The following is a 24,589-nucleotide window of genomic DNA, read 5'->3' as shown; positions in this document are numbered from 1 at the left end:
AAATAACCATGTGCAATTCGAGTTGCATCTTGATATGCTTCTTGAATAAATTTTGTATTACCTGGATACAATTGTCGTACGAGATAATTAATTTGAGCTTGGTCTCTAGGATTTTTAAAACAAACAATATAATAACAATTTAACGAAATATCCCGCATTCCTTTTTGTTGATGGAAAATATTCTGTGTTATAAATATTACACTTATATTTCTATGATGGCTACCCTTAGTAAAAATATCTACAATCCGATGGTCACACTCACGCATTAAATCATCAATAATGACAAGATGTGGACCCTCATGTGCTTGAAATTCATTATTTTGAGGTAAACCTTTAAACGTACAGTTTGAAAGAGTATCATACAACGGTTGCCATTCACCATAACACCATAAAATATTTTTAAATAACTTGCTATAATGGTCAAGAAATGTTTTAACAAAATATGATTTTCCACAACCTGTGGGACCTGCTACCATACATGTAAAAGGAATTTTCCATTCCATCTCTATTACAGATATATTGAATTTATTTTAAATAGCGTTTTTAAATATTTTGCTTTCTTTTCTCCTTTACATAAAAAAACAGCGTTTGTGGAAGAACAAATTTGGTTTAATATACTTTTTACTTGTGATACTGATAGACCTCGTGATGATGATGATGATGATGACAATTTAACTAAGCAACGAAAATTTACAGTGTTGCTAGAATTTAAAATATAAAATTCACCTTTTGAAATTATAAAATCTACAAGAAATACTTGTGACGACATGCTTCATCTATAAATTCTTGACTTCTCTTTTTTTTTTTTTTACAATATAGTATGTTTTAAATCGATCCAAGAATTTTCACTTTTTGGCAGACCTAACCATTTCACATAGGCCTTATTATTTTTCTTTCGCAACACTTTTTCAATTAAATATGTGTTTGGAAATTTCGTTAATTGTAATTCGTGTCCGTAAAATCTTCCTTCAATAGGTTTATTATTTGAGTCTACTAAGTGATATGTCGGAGGATTAGTGAAGAAAACTTTAGCAATTCGAAAAATTTCTGTACTCCAATTGCGTGTAAAACCTCTATCAAAACCAGGACGCTTAAGTTTACTAATTCTTACATATTCACCTATCTTAAATTTACTTTTTCTTTTTATCACAGAAAACTTTTTGCAATAGATGTTTGTCAATAGATGTTTTTCATTTTCTTTTTTAATAGCGTCGATAGGTTTCATTTTAATAGTGGAATGAATAGTATTATTATATTTATGTAGTAATTCCGGCAGAATGCCAATCCATTTATAATTTCCCTGCAGTGTAAATTGTCTCCACATTATGTTACGTAACGATCTATTAAATCTTTCAATAATACTTGCTTTCACATCACTGTACGTGGAATAATGTTTAATGTTATTTTGGTTCATCGCCTTCTGAAACTCTGAATTATAAAATTCTCGACCCCTGTCAGTTTGTAAAAATTTAGGGCTTTTGTTTGCTTTTCTCATTACTGTTATAAATGCTTGTGTAATTTCTTTCCCAGTTTTATTTTTCACAGGAATAGCCCAAGCATATTTAGAGAATGTATCTATCACAGTTAATAAATATTTGAAATTTCGATTAATTTTTGCTAGACCTTTCAATTTTCCACTATTCATTTCAACTAAATCAGCTTGCCATAAATCATGAATCCCTTTCGTTATAACAGGTATTCGAGGATAGTTTCGTCTTGCACTTTTATGTAATTCTGCAACTATTTGTTCTCGAACTGATTGTGACATATTTTTTTAATACTAATATATCCAAAAAAAATTATATCGTATTTACAATATACAAATCGTACATTTTACATCTTTATTATTATAATACCCCCAAGGAACAGTGTGTATATTACAATTTAAAATTTTTCTTTTGTCATCATACGGATCTAACGCTAATTTTCTTACCTGATTTGTTGTTAAATTATGGTATTTACTTTTAATTTCAAATTGTGTTTTATGAATCGTTTCGTTTTTAAATATACATGATTTATAATCGTCAAACGTAATTTGTTCTTTAACTATATTTTTCTTGATCCCTTTACATTTTTTCAATTCTTTATTTTCCCCAGTTTTTATAGCATAATTTTTTGCTCGTAACCCAACATATTCAATCATAGGAACTCCACCTAATTCGTCTTTCATTTTACCCAAAACGTGTTTATTTTGTGTGCTATATAAAGAATTATTTTCAGGATAATTTGAGGTGTCAAAATACTCATTCATATCTTTTATATCGTTATAAATATTGTTAGTTTTAATTTGGTAAATGAAAGAGTCAGTATCCATATATGCAATTCTAATTTTATCTCCATATCGCGGTTTCATTATATTATAATGGAATTCATACATTGCTAATTTTGATAATTCTAAAACTGTTGCTCCTACGTAAATTGGTTTATTCAGAGTTACCGATTTTTTTACCATATGAAACAATGCCAAATTATCAGCCAATTTTACCCAATTTTGAAACTGATTTTGCGCTACTAATTTTTTACACTTTTTTCATTGTTAATTAATTTTATATCAATTCGTTTTCGTACATTCTCCATTGTCTTTCCGTATACAGAATTATTTAAAAACTTATAGAAATCTTTTTCAAATTCAATTGTAGCATTTGCACGGCGTTGAGTATTTTCTTGTATATAAGATGCAAGCCATTTAGATTGACGAAACCATAATATTTTATGTACTTTTACCAATATTAAACCTTGTTTTAGATAAAATTGTAATACTCTATAATGCAAGATATAATTCGATTTCGATTTAAGTGTCAATAGTAATTTTGAATACCATTCGGTGGAACTTCATTAGTTGGAGCACACGGAAAATCAGAATGGTATTCGTGTAAATCAGTTGGATACTCTAAGTCCACTTCTAGAAAAAATCCCCATTCACTATCCGTGGGCCAATTGATAATTTTATGTTTGTCTTGCCAATTGTCAATTTTATCCTCCCACCGAAAACCACCATATGGTAAATAGTCAATCATTGATAGTCCGTACAGATTGTTCATGTCAATATACAGTAAATAAGATTTTTCTTTTTCCGCATCAAAATCATGTACGTAAGGATTATTAGCTTTGGCATATCTTAACACAGCTTGAGTAATACCTCCGCGAATCGATTTTTCTACAAACATATACATATTGATATCTGATAAAAGTTCAAGTTCAATTTTTGTTCTATATAACATGGCTTGCCATGCCAACCCAGGTGCAGTAAAACAATTAATCGGATCAATACAAAAAGCATTTAAACATGTCTTTCTAAAATTCTCCAACACATCTGCTGTGAGAAGTACATCACATTTTAAATATAGATCGTGGTAGTCCCCTAAATTTTCACATTTAAACACACGCCAAATCAGTTTTGCATATTGATAATCAGTCTCGGAAATTTGTGTTCCATTCAATTTGCTACTAAACGCCTCTCTTCCAGGAAATTCAGTTTCTTTAAATGTATCTAAATTTGTTATGTATTCATAAAAATAAATTCCCTTACGGAGAATTAAAGGAAACTTTTCATCAGAAAAATATTGCTTTGTATAGACAAATTGCTCAGGTTTTAATTTTGACACCAAATTTTCGAGACTATACGGTAGGAATTTAAATAAGTCTACAAAACGTAACTCGATAGGTCTACCATTAAAATTAAAGTGCTTAGAGAATGTTATGTATTTCTCAGTGCTTTCAGCAATTACAAAAATATTTCCAGGGGTGCAACCTAATTCTTTCACAAATAAATGTGCATCATACCCAGACAAATTATGGAAGACAGGGATAAAATTACTTTGACGCTTAATTTGTAAATTACACTTGTTGCATACCGTGGCAATAAATTGACCAGTTAAATGGTTATGATGTTTAACTTTTCTATTGTCACTCGTATATTTACTATCACAAACTGAGCATTCAGTGGATAGGTTAAACTCCTGTAACTGAGAACTATTTAATGGTATTAATGGTTTTTCTTGATCTAATATGTTTATGATTTTTCTTAATTCATTCTCCATAGCAGACATAAACTTCATCGATACATTTTCTCCCCGATAAATAACTAAATCTGATTTCATATAGTTGTTACTCCAACATACAATATAACCAAAACTGCATGGTATATGTTGGTGAATTTGTACTGTATGAGATCCACTTTGTTTATTTATAGGTTTTAATAAACTTTCCATATCTGCAATTATTATCACATCATTCTGTAATAACAATTTCAATTTTCGAAATTTTAAAACTTCTCCTTGTTTCGGCATGTTAATTTTGGTTGGAGTGTGTTCTTTACATAATTTGTCATGTTCATCTAATTTTGATTTGTTATAAAAAGATATTAAACATCGTCTACAAATAAATGTTTGATGACTACCTAACTGATGTCTGACTAAACCATTTAAATTTGTAATTAAACAATAATGAGAGTTTAAATATAATAAATCAATATGTTTAAATACACCTGCATTTTCGCTTATACGTAACGGGAAAATAGTTTCATTATCATAGTTAATGCCATATATATTAATGGAAATTTGTTCCTTAGGAAATATGGAATTATACATATGTTCAAATTTGCTTATGTGTTCTACTTCGACGGGAAACTTTATATTGGTTTTTTCAAATAATGGTAATAAAGTATTACTATATTGTATGTAATTATTCACACGATATGGATTATCTTTTGTGGGATGCAACGCAGCTAGAATGCAGTACATAAAACATCTATTATCATTATTTTGAATATTTAAAACACATTTTGTGGATAAAATCCATTGAGGCAATTTTATATGACTCTTCAATAACGCATTGATATTTTTTATTAGACAATAATGAGAGTTTAAATATAATAAATCAATATGTTTAAATACACCTGCATTTTCGTTTATACGTAACGGGAAAATAGTTTCATTATCATAGTTAATGCCATATATATTAATGGAAATTTGTTCCTTAGGAAATATGGAATTATACATATGTTCAAATTTGCTTATGTGTTCTACTTCGACGGGAAACTTTATATTGGTTTTTTCAAATAATGGTAATAAAGTATTACTATATTGTATGTAATTATTCACACGATTCGGATGTTCTTTTACTGGATGCAACGCAGCTAGAATACTATACATAAAACTTCTATTATCGTTATTTTGAATATTTAAAACACATTTTGTGGATAAAATCCATTGAGGCAATTTTACATAAGTTTTCTCTTTATGACCCTTCAATAACGCATTGATATTTTTTATTAGACAATAATGACTGTTGCAATTTTCTTCACAATACAGTAAATCAATATGTTTAAATACACCTGCATTTTCGCTTATACGTAATGGAAAAATAGTTTCATTATCATAGTTAATGCCATATATATTAATGGAAATTTGTTGCTTAGGAAATATGGAATTATACATATGTTCAAATTTGCTTATGTGTTCTACTTCGACGGGAAACTTTATATTGTTTTTTTCAAATAATGGTAATAAAGTATTACTATATTGTATGTAATTATTCACACGATTTGTATTTTCTTTTACTGGATGCAACGCAGCTAGAATGCAGTACATAAAACATCTATTATCATTATTTTGAATATTTAAAACACATTTCTTTTTGGATAAAATCCATTGAGGTAATTTTATAAAAGAAGAAGCGGAAAGCGGATCATATTTACTGATTTTAATTTCTAAGTGATGGTTTGGTTCAGAACATAAAGACCACCCTGATTTCTTAATTGCCCTATTTTCTTGTTCAACTAAAATTTTATTAAATAGTTTTTCAATTATAGAATTCAAATCTGTACTCGGCAAAATAATTTCGTTACCACTATTTACAAAGAATCGACATGTTTCTAAATCTACTGGTGTTACAAAAGTTGTAGCCAACGAAAAATTTACTTTAAACGATGTCTTAGTTTGTTCTTGTTGTAATATATCTAAACAGTCTTTTCTTTTATTCTTTAAAAAACATCCACTATCCTCATTTAAATCAGTATCACATTTTAAAATAAAATTTTTTAAATTATTATTAAATAGAGTATCAGAATTGATAATATTTGATTTGACCTTTTTTGTTGCCATTTTTTTTAAAAACTAACTCTTCAAAGTTACTATAATAATTTTGAACTGAGTTTTTATAATATAATATTAATAGTATTATTATAAAATGTCTTACTTACAAAAGAAAACAAAACCACACTATTAATAAACCACACTAATAATATAAACGCACACACACAAAAAATATCTGAACTTTACGCTTCACACGGTAAACATGAAGTGATTACAAAAAAACATGTCGGTCAGTCTTTTATACCTGTCTGACAGGATTACATCATATTGCGCAATAGTATGAGTCATCCTCGGGAATTCCCCTCTTTTTTTTATACCTTTGTGATTGATTACATTACGTTCAGGGATTCCTATCGTTGAATGACAAGTTATTGTCTGTTAAAGAGAAAACTAGGTCAATGTTTTTTCAAATCCGGATAAATGACGTAATGAGAATTATCTACATATGGCGGAAGTTATTATGTAACTGATAACAAAACACGGAAGTTTCGCATTCTTTAAATAATCATCTCTGCTATGTTCAAATATAGGTTAAAACAAGTTCACTCCTTAAAAGAATCTTTGCTATAGGGTTCGAATGTATTATCTGTTATGTTCAAATAATGGTTGAAAAATGAAACGAATACACCCTCCCTCCGTAGCTATGTATTATCTGTTGTGCTGTGTGTTCATATTCTCTGTTATGTTAAAATAAGGGTTGGAAAAGGGGACGAGTTCACCCCCTAAAAGACCATGGGTTCAAATAGGGTTGGAAGGGTGGAATAAGTCTTATGTATCTGCTGTGTGTTCACCTCTGCTATGTCATGTTGAAATAGGGGTTGAAAACGAGTTCCCCCTAAAAATGGACTATGCTCAAATAAGGGTGGAAAAATAGGCCCGCTGCTATGTTACATTAAAACGAGTACACTTCTATTCTCTGCTATGTTAAAATAAGGGTTGGAAAAGAGAACGAGTTCACCCCTAAAATAAGCCATGCTCTTTTATTAGCTGTGCTATGTGCTATGTTAAAATAGGGGTTGAAAAAGGGAACGAGTTCAATTTGCTCTTCTGTATGTTCGTTATGTTACGTAGTCTGATGTTCTGCTGTTTGTTCATAGGGGTTGGAAAATATGCTCGTAAAAGAGAACGAATACACCCCTACTCAGCATGGTCGAAAACCCCCCATATGCCTAGTTTCATCCAAATCGGTTCAAAGAGCGTATCCAATCGCTATGTTACATAGGTATTCATTGTCTTACGAGTCCACCCCTAAAATGGAGGATGTTGTGTGTTACGTACTCTCAGTGTAATTTCTGCTATGTTCAATTAGAGGTGGAGAAAATAAATATACCCCCTGTGCTATGTCCGCCATGTTTCGTAGTCTCTGTCATGTTGAAATAGGGGTTGGAAAATATGCTCATAAAAGAGAATGAATACACCCTTGTGTGTTCATAGTCTCAGTGTAATTTCTGTTATCTTAAAATAAGGGTTGGAAAATATGCCATGTTCTTTTATTAGCTGTGCTATGTATTATCTGTTCTGCTGTGTGTTACGTAGTGTTATGTGTTATCTCCTATGTTAAAATAGGGGTTGAGAACGAGTTCACCCTTGTTATGTTATGTACAATTATGTATTATCTCCTCTGCTGTATGTTACGTAGTGTTATGTGTCTATGTGTTCGTAATTTCTGCTATATTAAAATAAGGGCTCATAAAAGGGAATGAGTTCACCCCCTAAAATGGAGGTCGTAAAAGAGAACGAATACACCCCTTAAAAAGTGGTCATAAAAGGGAACGAATTCACCCCTAAAATGGAGGTCGTAAAAGGCCATGGTCTCACGGTGCGCGGTGGTCATTTTCCCAGGGGCTTGTGAGTTGATTAAAACTGGCCCAGGTCTGAGCCAGATCGATCCATTTTCTACTACTCTGGATTGTATCTTAATTCATTTATAAGTGAGCACTAATTTCTCTCTAGGTCGTAGAATAAATGAATTTCGTTATACACTTTGGTGCAAATAACCTTACAAGAAGAAGCCGGATCGTTCAAAAGATCAGGGCTAAAGTAAGTATTATTTGGGTTGTAGTTTGAGGTGTTATGATAATGTAGGGGTAACGTAATGGCTTTATGAATAATACAGATATCTAATATAGGTTCAAATCCTGTTCCCGCCAAGGTTTATTTTTTTTCAAAGTGATTGTGAAGAATCCACTTATACTGAAATAGCAATACTTCACAATGTGGAATCAAACACCCGTATCATGATACAGACGATTTACGAATGTTTGTTGGGAAAGAGCAAGAGAATTACCAGACATTCGAAACATATCAAAGATTTCCAGTATACACTTTGTGTGTTATCGTTCTCAGAAAGAAACACTGCACCATTTGCTAAACACTTGGGGTAAACTAAAACTTTGGGTAAAGGAATCGGGGTGTAATGGTAAAGTGCTAGACTTCCAAATGGAAAATCTTAGTTCGATTCCCCATCAGGTCGTATGATTTTTTCGCATAAAATAATGGCTGCAGAGATTCATCTTCTATTGGAGAACTTACAAAGCATCACTGGCGATAATACAAGTAAACAGTGTGTGTGTTCTATATCATACACTGTAATGATAAGTATGTTTCATATTTAAATTCATCCCCCTCTCTCTTTTTCATGACATTTCCCTATCCTGTCTTAGTATCTTTCACTTCTCCCCTCCTCTCTCTTACATACACGCATTTCACGTGCATGTGCGTGTTCCAAGGTTAAAACGGAGCAAGAGCTCGATATACCTGGTCTGGAAAATCTAATTAACTGGGAACTTCGGCGTCGTCTTTTTTGTGCTCTGGGTATAACATCTTTAGGCCTGGTCATCTCTGATATAAATACTGTTTAAACGCAAGGGAATAAGTGAAATCTCTTCTTTAACCTCTGGGTTATCGAATCTCAGTCGAATTTCCGGGTCACTATTGGTTTGAATCCTTGCCCCAGTTGTAGTCTATAACCTAACCAACATCATCCGACTGACACGATGATCCGTTGAGTTCTAGCCTGTTCATTCTATCTGTGCAAATTACGTTACATTCGCGAGAGGAAACGGATGTTGAATGTTCGGAACAGATAAATCTTCGGAAAAGACTAGAAAATGGTAACCTTTTTGGTTATTTGAAAACAAATTTTTATTTATACTAGTTCGACAAAAAATTTGTTTCTATCTTATAATTCAATGTGTTTTTTATTCATGTTGAAATTTGAAACATGCCATATCTATGAGGAACATAAACTTTTTCTTTCCTACATTTATAACTTTTCATTACGATACAGTTTGGGCTTTTAATATATGGTATTTCTAATAGAAATTTATCGGTAAAATAGCACTCATTCAATTTTCTCTTTCTTTCTTGTTTTTATTTTCGTTTCTTTCTTTTTTTTTGTTTGTTCAGTTTCCATTGGTAGTCTGAAATCGAGGATATGACCAACGCTACTTACTGGGTTTATTAGAAGGTATTTTGGAACAGTATGTCCAATGATCACTATCGAATTTGCAATAGAACCACGCGAAAACAAAGCATGTGCATTAGACTTTTGACATTATCCTAGATGTTTCTCGGAGATCTACAGTTCTACTGGAAAGTGAGCATACTATCCTTTATGAAAGTTTAAAGCTTCCTCTATATATTCGAATAGTTCTGAAAAAATATGTAAAAACAAACGTTATTTCTATATTAGTGTTGGATTTCTGGAAACGGAACTTTATAATGTTAGGTTCTTCTCTAACTACGTTTGAATTCCACATTTTTATCTGTTCTTTCTTTTCGTTTCCTTCTTCTCTCAATCTCTTTTTCTATCTCTCTCTGCCTCATTTCTGAATCTCTGTGTAATAGATATCCATTTGTTTCAATTTTTCATTGTGTGTGTTTAATTTTCTCCCTACATCAACTTACGAATCTTGTTTCGTCTCGGTTTTGTAGTTTCATTTTATCGAAACTAACACATTTGTAGTTTGAAATTAGAATTGCGCTCATGTTGTTAGCTAATTTTAGTATGGGAGAGAAGAAAGGAGAGAGAGAGAGGGTCTCTTTACCTGACACGAGTATGGAATAAGGAGTATATTGGGTGGGCTAACTGCACGGCGTTTTTTTGATGCGGAGTGTACAGTAGTTGTGCAATGGAATAGGTGTGCACAAGACAGCTGTGAAGGATAATAATTCACAGTCTGATATTGACCGCATTGCATGATGACTTCGGCAAAACAAATTTTTCCGCAAGCGGTCAAATACCTGAAATTTTGGTGATGACTGCCGCAGCTATATTAATTCGAAAAACAAGTTCTTCGACTGTCGTGGCTGGTGTTGCATACGAAGGCGTTTCATACTCAGAAAAGAAAAAGATCAAGGGACGTGAGGTAGGGTGAACGAGGTCGTCATTACACAAGTCATTCTCTTTCAATTCAATTATCTGGGAATATTTCTTTCAGGTAGGTCTGCATACTTTTGTCAAAATGTGCAGGTGGAATCCCATTCTAGAATCACATTTGCTGTCTTATGTTCAAGGGCACATGTTCTAACAATTTTGGGAGAACATTACGTAAAAATAAAAGATGCGTACTCCCACAGAGGCGGGCCGGTAATAAATCAGGTGCTGCCACAAAATTATCCACCAAATTGAACGTCACACTCACAGTAACTCGTTGCTGCTGATCGTTGCATGTGGATTTTTACACCCTACTCATTGCTACTGCTAATTTCAGGACGGTCTTTGACAATTTCCAGTATGCAGTCTTCAAATTTAACTGTCGATATAGTGCGATCTTCTCCGATTTCACGTAGGTGAAATGGAAGAGACCGCATCTCTCGAAGACATATATGGAGGCGTGGAAAAATACAGAGCATGTTACTCTGGTTTGAGGGAAATTGTCACAATATATACGCCTCTCCTCTGAGCTACTTCCCCTTGCCTCTCCATAAATGAGGTGCATATCGGCCAGACTGTGATCAGCGTATACAGGCACGTACAGAATAACAATCAATTTTACTTAAACTCTAAGTTTTACACTTTTACATGGTTGTAAGTGTACGTACCCTCTACCATTGAATGTTACGTTCTTATCCTCTTATACAGCAATTCCGCACGCAACACCAGAGCATCGGACTATATATATCACTCACAAGTTGTGTAGGTGCCTACTGCAACAGACAGGCGAATTTATGCCATTCCACAACAAAACTAAAAGACAGTATTCTGTGAGCCACTCGCAATTGGCATACAAGGGACAACAGTTCTGTAGTGTGCGACCTAGCATCATACCCCTAGTGACAGTACTATGAGCTACGTACGTGCTTCTATATGTACGCAAAATTGCCACATTCTCTTTCCTCCGCGTAGGTATTCCACCTAGATCCAAGGTACATTAGAACGTCGGAAGAAACCTTTTCCCCCACTTTGTTGATGTCATTCTGTAGATTTTTTCTAGAGTATTTCACCAGCAGTGACAAAATCAAAATGTGACTGGGCTACACAAGGGCACCATTTTGATATATTCAGAATAGCAGTGTAGTTTTTCGTAGCTCGACGGTAAGGGGCGGTTTGCCAACTCCAAGGGAGGGAAGAAGCCTCTCGAAAGATTCCTGAAAGTTGATTCACCTAACGGATAAATCAAATATACTGACCCAGCGCATTTCTTTGTATCGTTAAGCAACGTGTACATCATCTCGTGTTTCATCCATTTTTGTTGCTTCTGTACAGAGAAGTATCATATTCCACAGAATTACATTATATGAGAAGGCAACACTTGTATGCAGCTTACTTTTGCCCAACATGTATTCACGCAATATTTGGAATCCCTGTGTCATCTGGAGAATTCCTTGTACACTCGTTCATCACATATGATCTTCGCATTTTTGGATACATGTTATGTTCTTTACATGCCGTCAGACTCCTAGGCACAGTCGTTTTAAAAATAATCTATTTTTTTTTATTTTCTCACACTCGTACCCTGAACAGGAAGCCGTTCATATATCATCCGTCACTATTAACCCAGAAGATTTAACTGTGATACGTTAAAGATTTCTTTTCATTTAAATTCTTCTTCCGAGAGTGTTTGCTGTACTGAGACACAACAGATCAATCACACATGTGTACCTCCCCTTCTTCGAATTCTGTGTTGTTTAACTTGAACAATGTACTGTTATTTTTGATGTTGTTCAAATCTTGTACTTGATTGTTTCTGATTTCTTTCATTCAACGCTTGTTAAAATACTCAAAAGAATGCTCCAGTTCCTTTGGGTGCCACCCTTGCGCCACCACCACACTATACCCGATTGTAAACTAACGGAATCTACGACTGAAAATAATGGCCGATCACTTTTACCTGACTTTGATTCGACGTTTTGGGCTTGAGTTATCGATGCTTTTACATTTCTCCGAAAAATTTTCGGACAATCAAAGCACCGAAAAAACGCATTTTTACATCCAAGTTGGGGTATACTCTCTATCTCGGTGTCAGGAATAACCTCCCGACATTTGTTATATTAAGTTACAGCCTGTATATATACCGGAGACATTTTATATATTAAAAGCTCTAAAATTTTTAAGTAACATAAATAGGTAAATTGTGAAAAGGTCTTTAGTAGAGAAACACTTTTTGTTATTGTAATAATTTCTTTGTCAAAGAAAATGAAACTAAGTATATATTAATAAATCAATATAGCTATGTTATAGAAATACAATAGGCACTGATTATTCGAACACTGCTCTAAAACGTAAATAAAGAGCTCAAAAATCTTGAATTGTTTAACCCTTTTAGGATTTTTGGTAACTTTTGTTACCATGCCGTCGTATAATCTTTGACTGCTTATTTAGGTCCTATAACAGGTATTTGAACCGGGTTATTTTTATAAGCAAGTCAAGGATGCACCAAAGAACATCTCAGGTGCATTTTGAACCTGATGGTCAATTTGGCGGCGCCAAGTGTGGGCGAGGGTCGTCACTAATTATTATTTATTAAGGCAAATTTCAAATTTTTTCACGCGTTTTGTGTTCACGATATCAGATTGGACCTTAGCATACCGATTGTGTGTACGCTCGGGTATTTCTGAAATTTTACTGAGATCTCTACGTGAAACTGGAGCCGGGCAAGAGGGCTGAAAGTGTTCTGACGGGGTGATTTTCTGAGAAAAATTGTTTTTTTCCTGATTTTTCCGGTTCAGGTATACGACGCGGACATGTGAGTGATACCGTTCGAAAGGAACCCCTTTACAGAAAACGACGTTTCAACCACGACTCTAGGCCAAATAGTAATAACGCATTAAATTTTCATATTGTGTATTATATATATATATATATAGAGAGAGAGAGAGAGAGAGAGAGAGATAGAGAGAGAAAGAACCTAAATCAGATTTTCAAGAATTATTTCCGCTCTTTGTTTTCAAGATACAAGATTAAAATCTTGTAAACTTATAGCGAACGTTAGAACGTATTTTCGTCGAAAACTTCATATCACTATGTCAACCCAGGCGCGGGTTAAAGTATTTTGGTGCGATTTAATAAACATATTCCGAGTTTCCACTAATTCTCCGGTTTACATGTATGAGACAGACATGTGAATGAAAATGTTTAAAGTGCTCGTAATACTGAAGAGAACGGCGCTTGATATATAACTCTAGATCAAATAGGAATGAGGCACATAGGAAAAAAATGGGTCGCTTTCAGCCTTTCAACAATTTCTCCCAATCTGTTTTCAAGATACAAAAATGAACGTTTACACACGCATTACGTACAAAACGTCGTATTTTGTTAAAAAAAAATCAGATCCCTATGTGAGCCTAGGCCAGGACCAGAGGCCCACAAATATTTCGAAAAAAAATTCTCGAAAAATTTCCTGTTTTTTTCCGATTTTTTAGTTTCTCGTTGTATAATACGAACAACCAAGTGATACCGTTGGAAAGTACGATCGATCTTGAAAAAATGAGGTATGATCCATGATCCTACCATGAATAGTAAGGAAGCAGTATCTGAGTGAAAGTCCAAAAGTTACCTCAAAAAGTGTAAGTTTTAAAAGGTTCAAACTGCGCTGTATCGATAGTGCTTAGCTTCTGAAAGTTTTTTCGGTAATAAATAAGTAGCATCACAAAGTCCCTACATTATCTAACCAAACAGAAATACATATTAATTCGTTTACTAGCTTTCTACATGTTTTTTAAAAAGTGATTGTACTCTTTAACTGTGCGAGTAGCAACTGCATGAATGTATAATAGCAAACTGGTATCTAGAAGAATGAGGAAGTATTTATTATGTGGTATTTCGAAGGCCGCATTTTGTAAGGGAACACAGGTTCGTTACGAACAGCCATTATATGAATTTACTATACAAAACTGGTATACCGAAGAACAACTAAAACCAATTATCTGTAATGTGATGCTTCGCAGGGCGCACTGTACACTTCATGAGCTTTTTAAATGAACAGTAAGAATATGTGTTTATTGTACGGAACTGTGCTATACAAAAGAATAAATAAAATCTACTATTTTTGATGTGGTTTCGAAACGGCGCCATATGTAAAAAGCGCAGTGTGCTTTACAACTAGAACAATAACAGTAAACATTCATTCTATGGAAAATTTTATATCTTTCTTTAAATGCGATGTTTCGGAGAGCGCTCCTGCATATGTCCCGGTGGGCCAGCATGGGCCTGCTAGGAACAGGCGAAAACGCTTAATTTTAAATCATGCCTTTGCAGAACAATTTAATTAGAAAAACTTCAGGAAATATTTTACGGTCCGAATCACTGATTACTTACAAACTGACGTCTGAACCGAAACTTTCATAACTTATTACTTGTCCTACACTTAACTGTGTTCGTCGAAAACCACTTGGCCTCCACTATTTATTAGCTCTCTCTTTACCAAATTTGTGTTACAAAATTTAAGGGGAAAACCATGATCGAAAAAGAATTGAACAACAAAGGTTAATAGTAGCTTGTGTTATTTTTTACGACTACTATATACCCCTTGTCTCAAAAGATTACTCGTATTGCAGAACCGATATCATTTAATAAATGTCATAATTTAACGGATCTTGAGAAATGAAATAAAAGTTGTTCTTGTCTCTGTCGCACAATATATACTAGCTACAGACCCCATATCATAGTACTTTTCCGATAAGTGACAAGTACAATATGAATTCCAAGTTCAAGACACAAGGTAAAACAACAGGTGTTTGCGCTTGACGTGATCAAAATTGTTGAAATTATGATATGGAAACATTGCGGTGTTGATCAAACGCTAAGTGAGAAATTGAAGACCTCCGTGCAAGAAGAGGACAGCTCCATACTTCTACGATTTTGTTTTTTACACTGAAAAGTGTCAAGAAAAATATTCTCTTTCCTTCTTTACGCGTTATAACAGGCTACGTGTTTTCTTATTAGTACCAAATATTGTCTGGTTTCTTATATGTATTTGGACAAAGAACGAGACATCTCCAATACATAAAATTAATTACACGTAGATAACACAATATCATTGAAATTGGTTTCATAAAGGCGAATTCTAGCAAGTTTAAAGTATAAGGCAAAATCCCACAGACGTATCATTTGTGAGCCTTGTTACGTGTGTGTGTGTTAAAACATTTTGCCAAAGAATATTTTTCAATAAATCCCTCACCACAAACTTCACATAGCTGAGATTTTCCATCAGTGTGTAGTAACAAGTAGAGGTCTGCGCGGATGCGGATATCCGCATCAAAATGTGTATTTGCGGATATATATCTCTTTTCTGTGCGGATAGCGGATAATGTTTCTTACATTTTTTCTACCTAAAAAAAATGCTGTGAATTTTCTGATAATGGTGGAAAGAGCACTAGAAACGTTCGTTTTGAATTAAAAGTTTTAAAACCAGTTAAAAAATACTAAAACCAAAATACAAATGTGTTTGAAGCTTGTGACTCAGTGATAGCAAAAGGAGAAAAAAATGACACGAGAGAGTTGTCCTTTTATTGCTGTTTTCAATATTTTTAGCAGCCGTTTTGTTGGTGAATGACATCTCTGACCTAAGCAGAAAGAAACGACAGGCTCCATCACTACTCCTCAAGTACCGGTACCGCTATTTGCTGTAAAAAATCACAATAATTGCCGCCAAAGCTCCTCTGATAAAGCTGAAAATTTTTCAGACCATTCGCCTTGAAGAGGACGAAATGTCTTCAAATAAAGTTTATCTAGCCTGAGAGGTCAGGAACCAAAACCCTAATTTAAAACACCGCATCCCCTTCTATAAACTGAAAACTGGTCAGCAGAATTATCTTTGCCTTTTGTGACAAACTGGAGAAGCGCGTAGGTCACCGAAATAGTAAACAAATCACATCATACGCTCATCTTTCTGTCTCCCTCTCTCTTAAAAAAAAGAAAAAATCTTCACTGTTTCCACTGAAGTAAAGCAGATACTGAATGCACACTTGCGACCAGCATTGCCAGACTACGGAGACAAACTTATTGTCACAATACCTTAAAATTATCGAATATCGGAAGAAATTATCCTGTTAATCATATATATATATATATGAGTGTGTGTGTAGCATCCTTTTTTAATCCCTCTTTTTTGTTCCTGTTTTTCTCCACCCAAACCGTTGTTCTTCCTTATATATATATATATATATATATATATATATATATATATAAAACTAGTGGAAAATGTATATCCTACCCAATCCTAAAATTATCGTACGTTTTGTAATTATTATTTTCTATCAATCAGTGGACAAAATTGTCGCATCTTTTGATAATTATCGTACACTGGCCACGCTGTTTGCGACTCCACAGATTTCTCTCTTCGGAGAGGTGCCACAGATCTCATTGAACATTCTGAGGGATTGGAGTTTTATAACAATTGTTTCTCTCTCTCTCTTTCTTCTGGTGTGTATGTGTATATGTATTATGTTTTGGGCCTCTGGTAAAGAAAGAAAGAACAACCAATGCGTTGTTTCTTCTACCCTAAATGTGTCCAACAATGAGTGGGGGCTGCAAAGAAAAGCAGTAAATTCTAAACTTCCTCTATTGCCTCTTCCGGAAATTAACGGTATAGACTTCCTATTTGTATTCGAAGTTATTTTCACTTCTAGTTTCAGTAAAAGCGTGGTCGTGAAAGCTCGATTTGATTTTGAGTTTAACGTCCCGTTCAGTAGCGAGGCTATATGAGACGTGCACCTACTGATTAACGTGGAATCCGAACATGAGCTCCTGCCGGGAATTGAACCCGGGTCACCCATGCCAAAGGCGCGTACGCTAACCGCTTAGCCACGAAGGAGCTAGGTCGTGAAAGCATGCATTGTATTGCGTTGTTAGTTTCGTCACTTACTTTTTAAATTTAGTGCAATTACTGTCGCTAGTGTCAGTTCGGGATATGTGGATGTGTTTGCGGTTCTGTGATTAATTTTTATTTTTTAATAAGGATTGTTTCTATTTCGCCTTAGTGTTTAGAACAAATGCTCTGTTTTCTTTTATGAGTAAGGATGAAGTTTAAAAACTTAGTGACGTGCTCTAAAATAAGTCTATTGAGGGGATATTACCTACGTGGCATTATTTTGGTCCTATATGTGCATTTGAAGATCTTGGTTAAATATATACAGATGGTGATCAGAAAAATGGAAACACCTGAACGATATTGCAACTTACCAGATTAATATGATGTCGGACCACCTCTCGCCTTCAGAGCAGCCTTGATGCGACGACGGATGGAGGCATAGAGGTCGTGAATGGTAGCAAGTGGAATTTTACACCATTCCTCGTGCAGGGCATCGGCCAGTTCTGTGAGAGAAGATGGAGGTGGAAATCGTCGTCGGAGTCGTGTTTCCAAGACGGACCACAGATGTTCAATTATGTTGAGATCTGGGGATTGGGCGGGCCAGGGGAGGTGTTGAACTTCATCCCGATGTTCCTCAAACCACGCTGCAACAACGCCAGCTGTGTGAATGGGTACATTATCATCCTGGAAGGTGGCGTCATTGTCCGGGAACAACATCCGGACCATAGGATGCAAGTGGTCTCCTAAAATTGCGACAATCGTTGGCAGTGATTCGTCCGCTAAGTGTGACCACAGGACCCAATGAAAACCATGATATTGCGGCCCACAGCTTCACCCAGGCGCTGCCATATTTCACAGTTGGGCGGATACACTGCAGATCATAAGTTTCTTTGGGCGTTCTCCACACATAAACACGGCCCGTGGTTGGGAATAGGATGAAGGATGTCTCATCCGACCATATCACACGTTTCCAGTCCTCAACGGTCCAAGTTGCATGGTCGCGGCACCATTTGCGGCGTGCGGAAGCGTTATGGTCCCTGATGAGTGGTTTGGCGCGTGCAACACGATCCCGTAAGTTCAGGTCATGTAATTCGCGGCGGACTGTGATTGTCGAAACATGGTGGGGGAGGTGCTGATTGAGTTCCTCCGTCACTTGCTCCGCAGTGGCACGACGGTTCTGCGTGACAATGCGCTTTAATACCCGGCGTGACCTGTCACTCATGATTTTCTTCCGCCCACTGTTCCGCTTCCCCAATGTGGTTTTCCCGTGTGTTGTGTAGGCCGTCATCACCTTCGACACTGTCCCACGCGACACACCTAACACAGTAGCCACTGCCGTCACACTCACTCCACATAACCGTGCACCAACAATTTGCCCTCTGAAAATCTGAGGTGTCTCCCATTTTACACTACCTCCGTCTGCTGCAGTCACTGGACACTGCTGTTCCACTGCGCCTGACGTAGTATGGAGACCGACCTAACACACCACCACCAGCGGTCCGGCGCTGCGGGCGTCACGACACCACTGCCAACCTATACATCTGACGTGTTGCCAACTACAGGTGTTTCCATTTTTCTGATCACCATCTGTAAATCGTTTATTAATATCTAATTTGTATCTGCACGGTTTATATTGCATTTTATTTATCGTAGTTGGTATTTGATCACGAGGAAACTGATATAATATATTGTTTCGTTTTGTTCAGAAAACTACGTGCATGATAGAAGATGTAAGGTTTGTATATTTGCTACTTCATTATCTGCGAATAGAGATGTTGCGGATGCGATATTTTGTAACCGCGCAGACCTCTAGTAACAAGTCTTGCGAAAATTGATTTTTCAGTAAATCCCTTTCCACGATCTTGAGACGTGTGATGTTTTTCACCAGTGTTCATTAGCACATCTGGCCAAACTTGATGTTTCACTGAATCCCATTCTATAGACTCGGCAAGTGTGCGGCTTTCACCTGTATGTTTTAAAATATGTATTGCTAAAATTGACTTTCTAATAAATCTCTTTCCACAGATTTGGCATGTTTGAAGCTTCATAGCTGTATGTATTAACATGCATATCTTCAAATCTGATGTCCTTCGGAGTATCTTTGCACAGACGTTGTACTTGCGAGGTTTCCAACAGTATGTATTAACACGTGTCTTGTTAAACTTGATTTATGAACGAAACATTTTCCACAGACTTCGCAGAAGTGAGACTTTTCACCTGTATGTTTTACAATGTGCCTTGCTACATCTGCCTTTCTAATAAATCCCTTTCCACAAACTTCGCATTTGTGAGGCTTTTCACCAGTATGTATTAAAATGTGTTTTGCTAAATCTGACGTTTTAATAAATCCCTTTCCACAGACTTCGCATGTGTGAGGCTTAATACCTGTATGTGTTAACATGTGTGTCCTCAAACCTGATGGCGTCCGGAATGTTTTTTCACAGACGTTGCAGTTGCAAGCTTTGTCACCAGTATGTATTAACATGTGGACCTCCAAACCATGTTTAAGAGAAAAACGCTTTCCACAGACTTCGCACAAGTGAGGCCTTTCACCTGTGTGTTTTAACAAATGAATCTCCATACCGTACTTATGTTGAAATCCCTTTCCACAAAATTCGCACTTATAAGGCTTTTCACCTGTGTGTTTTAACAAATGACTCTTCATACTGTACTTATGTTGAAATACCTTTCCACAGAGTTCGCACTTATGAGGATTTTCACCTGTGTGTACTAACATGTGGCTTTCTAAAATAGATTTCCGATGAAACGACTTTCCACAGATTTGACATTTGTTACGTTTTTCATATATGTGTTTTAACTTGTGATTTGCGAAAGACTTTTCTTCAGTAAAGAATTTTCCGCATTCTTGGCACGTGAGAGATTTTTCTTGATTAGCCAACATAAGTGCTCCCAAATGTGGTGGAGTAAAACCCTTGTTGAAGGTCTTACAAGTAATAGATTTTTTACCCGGATGAAGAATAAGATCCTTCTGTATGGTAAACGGATTGTATTTTCTGCAAAGTGAATATTTATGGAACTTGTAAGAAATTCAGTAAACAAGAAAAGGGAAATCAAGATAAGTAATATGAAACACTAAAAAAATGCAAACGTATGCGAATTATTTACAATTGAGATATCATATTAAGAATCTTGTCAACGAACAGTTTCTCATTCATACTCAATTGCAAGAGGGGCGCGATGGCTCACTGGTAGAACGTTCACTTCCGGTGCTTGGTGTCCCTGGTTGGATCCCAGCTAGCGCCGTGTTGACAAACACCGTGCTTGTGGGTTTTCTCGGGGTTCTTCCGTTTCCTCCCACTTTCTTCATTCCACCATTTCAGTCATTTCTCATCATTGTCTCCTTTAACCTAACCGGCATAATTGTGGGACGTTAAACTAAGGATGTCATTTCAGTTTTCAATTGCGATTAATATTGAAAGGAAATAAGTTAAAAGACACAACTTTAGCTGCGTGATATGCTTATTCCAGTATCTACATTTACTCCCATGTTTAGACATATCGCATATCACTCACATAAATTATTATACATTTGAAGCAATTTTCTCTTACAACGTGCCGTAATTGGTACTAAGCTTTAGAATTTTGCAAACCAGGAAACTCTGGGGAGACACATATGAATAAAGGTTTATTCAACGCGACGAAAATTTATTGAACTAGTCATTCATGCTTTAAGAAAACTATCATTAAACACCTAAAAAGGTTTGCCCGAAACGTGAATCAAACTCATGACTTTCTGCTTGTAAGTGAGGAGCTTCACTGAGGTAAGGTCTTTTTTTAGTTATAAGCTAGTTAGCACAAACATAGAAGCGGACAAAGTCTTGAATACATATCACCTGTTTATTTCAAGAGTGACGTAACTCAAAATTTCTAACTTTTCAGGAGAAACCTTTGAACTTTGAAATGCGGTGTCTCTTCAATCTTTGCTAAAAACAATTATGTCTCTCTAGCTCTCAGCGTTACACGATTTATCTGTACTAATATCTAAGATAAACAAGTGGATATCGTCTCATAGTGTGAATCTGTGACTATTACAATATGCGAAATTTATATTCCAACTTGAAGAAGTACATGTGTAACTACAGGTGGCTATAGAGTAATAAGATCAACGATAGAAATTGTTCCTTGGACGCTGAATTCATTAGCTTTTGGCTTCGTGTTAAGCAAATCATCAAAGAAATCACCCCATTAATTTAAGATGCTATCTCTATCAGTGAGAACAATTCCGTCAGCTTTCTTGAATATATAAGCACGAGGTTGATAGCCTTTCTTAAAGTCGTTGATTCTTTTATACACGTCCCGAAAGTTTTTACTTTTACTATTAACTCCAAGCTTCTTAATTCTAGCTTTCAAGAAATCGCGTTTCTTTGTTCTAAATGTTTTGAAAATTTTTCCCCTGATGCGTGCGAAATACTCTGTAGTTATTTCATTCTGTAGTAGAATTTTATATTGACAAAAACGTTTCTTTATATTAAAAAAGAAAACTTTCTCTAATTTGGATCGAACTACCTCCCTTCCATTCCAGAATTTAAACAGGATCACTAAACACTTTACCAGAGGAAGAACTTGTAACATCAACCGTTTCAATATTGATAATACATCACTGCAAACGTAGGTTTAGACTTGGAGTTACAAATAACAATTTTCTGTCTTTGTCAGTAATTTAAACTGAAGATATTGCTTATGAATTTGCACACTGAAACTGTACTTGAAGTGTGGATTGCACATCATCGCAAAAATATATTGTTTTTCAGTTCTTTTCACTTTACGTATTAATTTGTGTTCCTAATACCTGCGCACTGTGTCATTTTCCGTGAAATCTCCCCCAGAATATTCTTGGCGTAATTATTTGCCTTATTAACGATTCATATCCATAAACGTTTTTTGCTTATAATTTTCTTATTTCGCTTCTATTTTTTCTCAAAAATCATAAATAATTATTTATTACTACATTTCTTTGTCAACGAAACAATAATATTTAAAGAAAAGTAAGGTATTAATCAAAATGTAAACGTTAAATGTATGTGAATTTTGTCTTTTCGGATGACGTTACGTATGTTAAACTATGGAATGAACATCTCAATATTATTGGTAAAAAAGAAAGTACGATGTCATTGTAAATGTTCATGTAATAAACACATGTGCCAGGAAAGTTAGTAATTACGAGGATTGGTTGAAATTACAACTATCAAAAGCGGTTACTACAATAAGAAACAAACAAAGGAAGGGTATAACAATTTTTATGATTTTGCACAAAATTTTTCATTTTATGTTGTGTACAAATATCTACTAGGGTTTATAATATCCTTTCAATGTTTTGAGATATTAAATTTCAGTCTTCATTACGATCTCTCTGCATATTCAAATATATCTACGTGATTAGATGTAATACATATAGACTTCATTTAATATTTTTATATGTGCCACGTCTAAAACTGAAGAACTTTTTACATATCACTTAAGAAACCTTTTCAGGCAAACAAGGTATTTTCATCATTTTCGTTCCACATAATAAAATATTCCCGTTCGTCACGTGTCCCTTTACATATATTGAGTATTATATCTCTAGAAAAATACGTGCCAAAGAATCACAGTTTCTTGTTGCGTAACTCACATTCATAATATTTGTTTCATTACCGAGTTATTATACTAGAATATTCACGGGACTAGACTTCCTGGATAATCCTTATTAAGTATATCAATGTAGTTTGGAGAGGTTCATACATAATTTTCTTAAACGCATTTGCGCGAGTGAAAACATATGATCCCTTATGCCTAACATTGTGATGAACAGTCAACATTTTTAATCCCTATATCGCCGAAACTAGAAAAGGAGTTCAAATTTAAAATAAAGCTTTAGAAAATATCTTCTTACGCAACCATTACTACTGCATTCTGAAAAGAGTAGACATTAAATTTATTTCAGTTAAGATAAAGTTCGTTTTCTTGGTAGAAATGCGTTCTGAAACTTGGCAATACTTTATTCCATTAATAATTAACATCAACAATCTAGACCTATCCTGAACCGGCGAACAATACTCATAACCTTATCTCCGTTGTATTAACTGAACGATCTGTGAAATTCAACAGAAAATTTTCTGTACATACTGTTGCAGAAGTCCCACCCTCGTGATCAGGTGTGCGCTTCGCTAGGTAAAAGCAAATATAGAAGTTACGCATACGTTCGCGAAAGTATGAAGGGCGACCGAAATAGTTTAATATTTGCAACAGCCTTGAACTTTATTTGAAGTTTTGATAGTAATATACACTGTGTATTTTTACCAGGATATAATAAACACTAAAGAAAATAGAATATACGCTTCACGTTAAACATTACAGCAGATTTGGTAATATGCGAAACTCATTCATCTTGCAATTAAACGAAACTGAAGGCACATAGCATCAGAAATAAAACTTCTTTACTGGATACCATTCTGGATTTATCCAAGCAATCCCAAACTACTAGCACCCATTTTAATAGAATCCAGCTATATGATATTCTCTTATAGTTTTTGACAATAAACCGTCTATAAAGATCTTTCTTCAACAAGGATTTTACGATTTCCATACGTATTATTGAAATAAGCGACGTGACCCACATATTAAATATTTCCACTTCGTTATTTGTGTAAAACTGTAACATATTTCTATTGTAAATATACTTATAGTGACCTATACTCTCATTTGTTCACCTCACGCTTGGTAACTTCCTTAAATTTTACATTGAAAATTCATCGGTCTTCTTTTTTGCCTGGTAATGCTGTATCTATATAATACGAAATCCTGCACCTGTTGTAATGTTACCTTATCCAGCGTGATTAAAGGCGATGTAGGTTGGAAATTATCCTTTACTCAACGTAGTGTTGCATGTGAATTGTTTACAGTTGAGATGATATATTTTGAATCTTGTCGTTTCTCCCGAGTACTCGATTGCAAAAAATGTTGCCTACTCATACTTTCAAAGACGAAACTGTAATTGCGTGATAGTCCTATTCCAAAATCTACAGTTATTCCCACGATTATAGCATCAACTATCACTCACATATATTATTATACACGCAAATCAATTTTCTTTCACGTGAAAATCGTTGGTATTAAGCTCTAGATATTACGAAGCAGTAAATTCTGATGACACACATACGAATAAAAGTTTATTCAACGGGACGAAAGTTTATTAATATAATCACTCACCCACTGAGGATGATATTATTGCATACCAAC

The 24,589-nt window shown here is 34.9% G+C and overlaps 1 protein-coding gene across 1 annotated transcript in view; it reads right to left on the bottom strand.

Moving 5' to 3' along the window:
- Window positions 1-4,282: 4,282 nt before the first annotated feature.
- LOC145684306 (uncharacterized) overlaps window positions 4,283-24,589 on the bottom strand; it is a 47,475-nt gene continuing 27,168 nt past the window's right edge. Inside the window, exon 2 of the mRNA XM_081756486.1 lies at window positions 4,283-20,364. Within this exon, the coding sequence (XP_081612612.1) occupies window positions 19,425-20,364 (940 nt within the window). The 3' untranslated portion in view covers window positions 4,283-19,424. The remainder of the gene's footprint in view (window positions 20,365-24,589) is intronic.

Source organism: Thermobia domestica, chromosome 4 (genome assembly GCF_964235325.1).
Source record: "Thermobia domestica chromosome 4, izTheDome1.hap1.1, whole genome shotgun sequence".
Taxonomy (NCBI): Eukaryota; Metazoa; Arthropoda; class Insecta; order Zygentoma; family Lepismatidae; genus Thermobia; species Thermobia domestica.
Note: the sequence above shows the minus strand (reverse complement) of the source record. Positions and strands in the feature narration are given on the sequence as shown.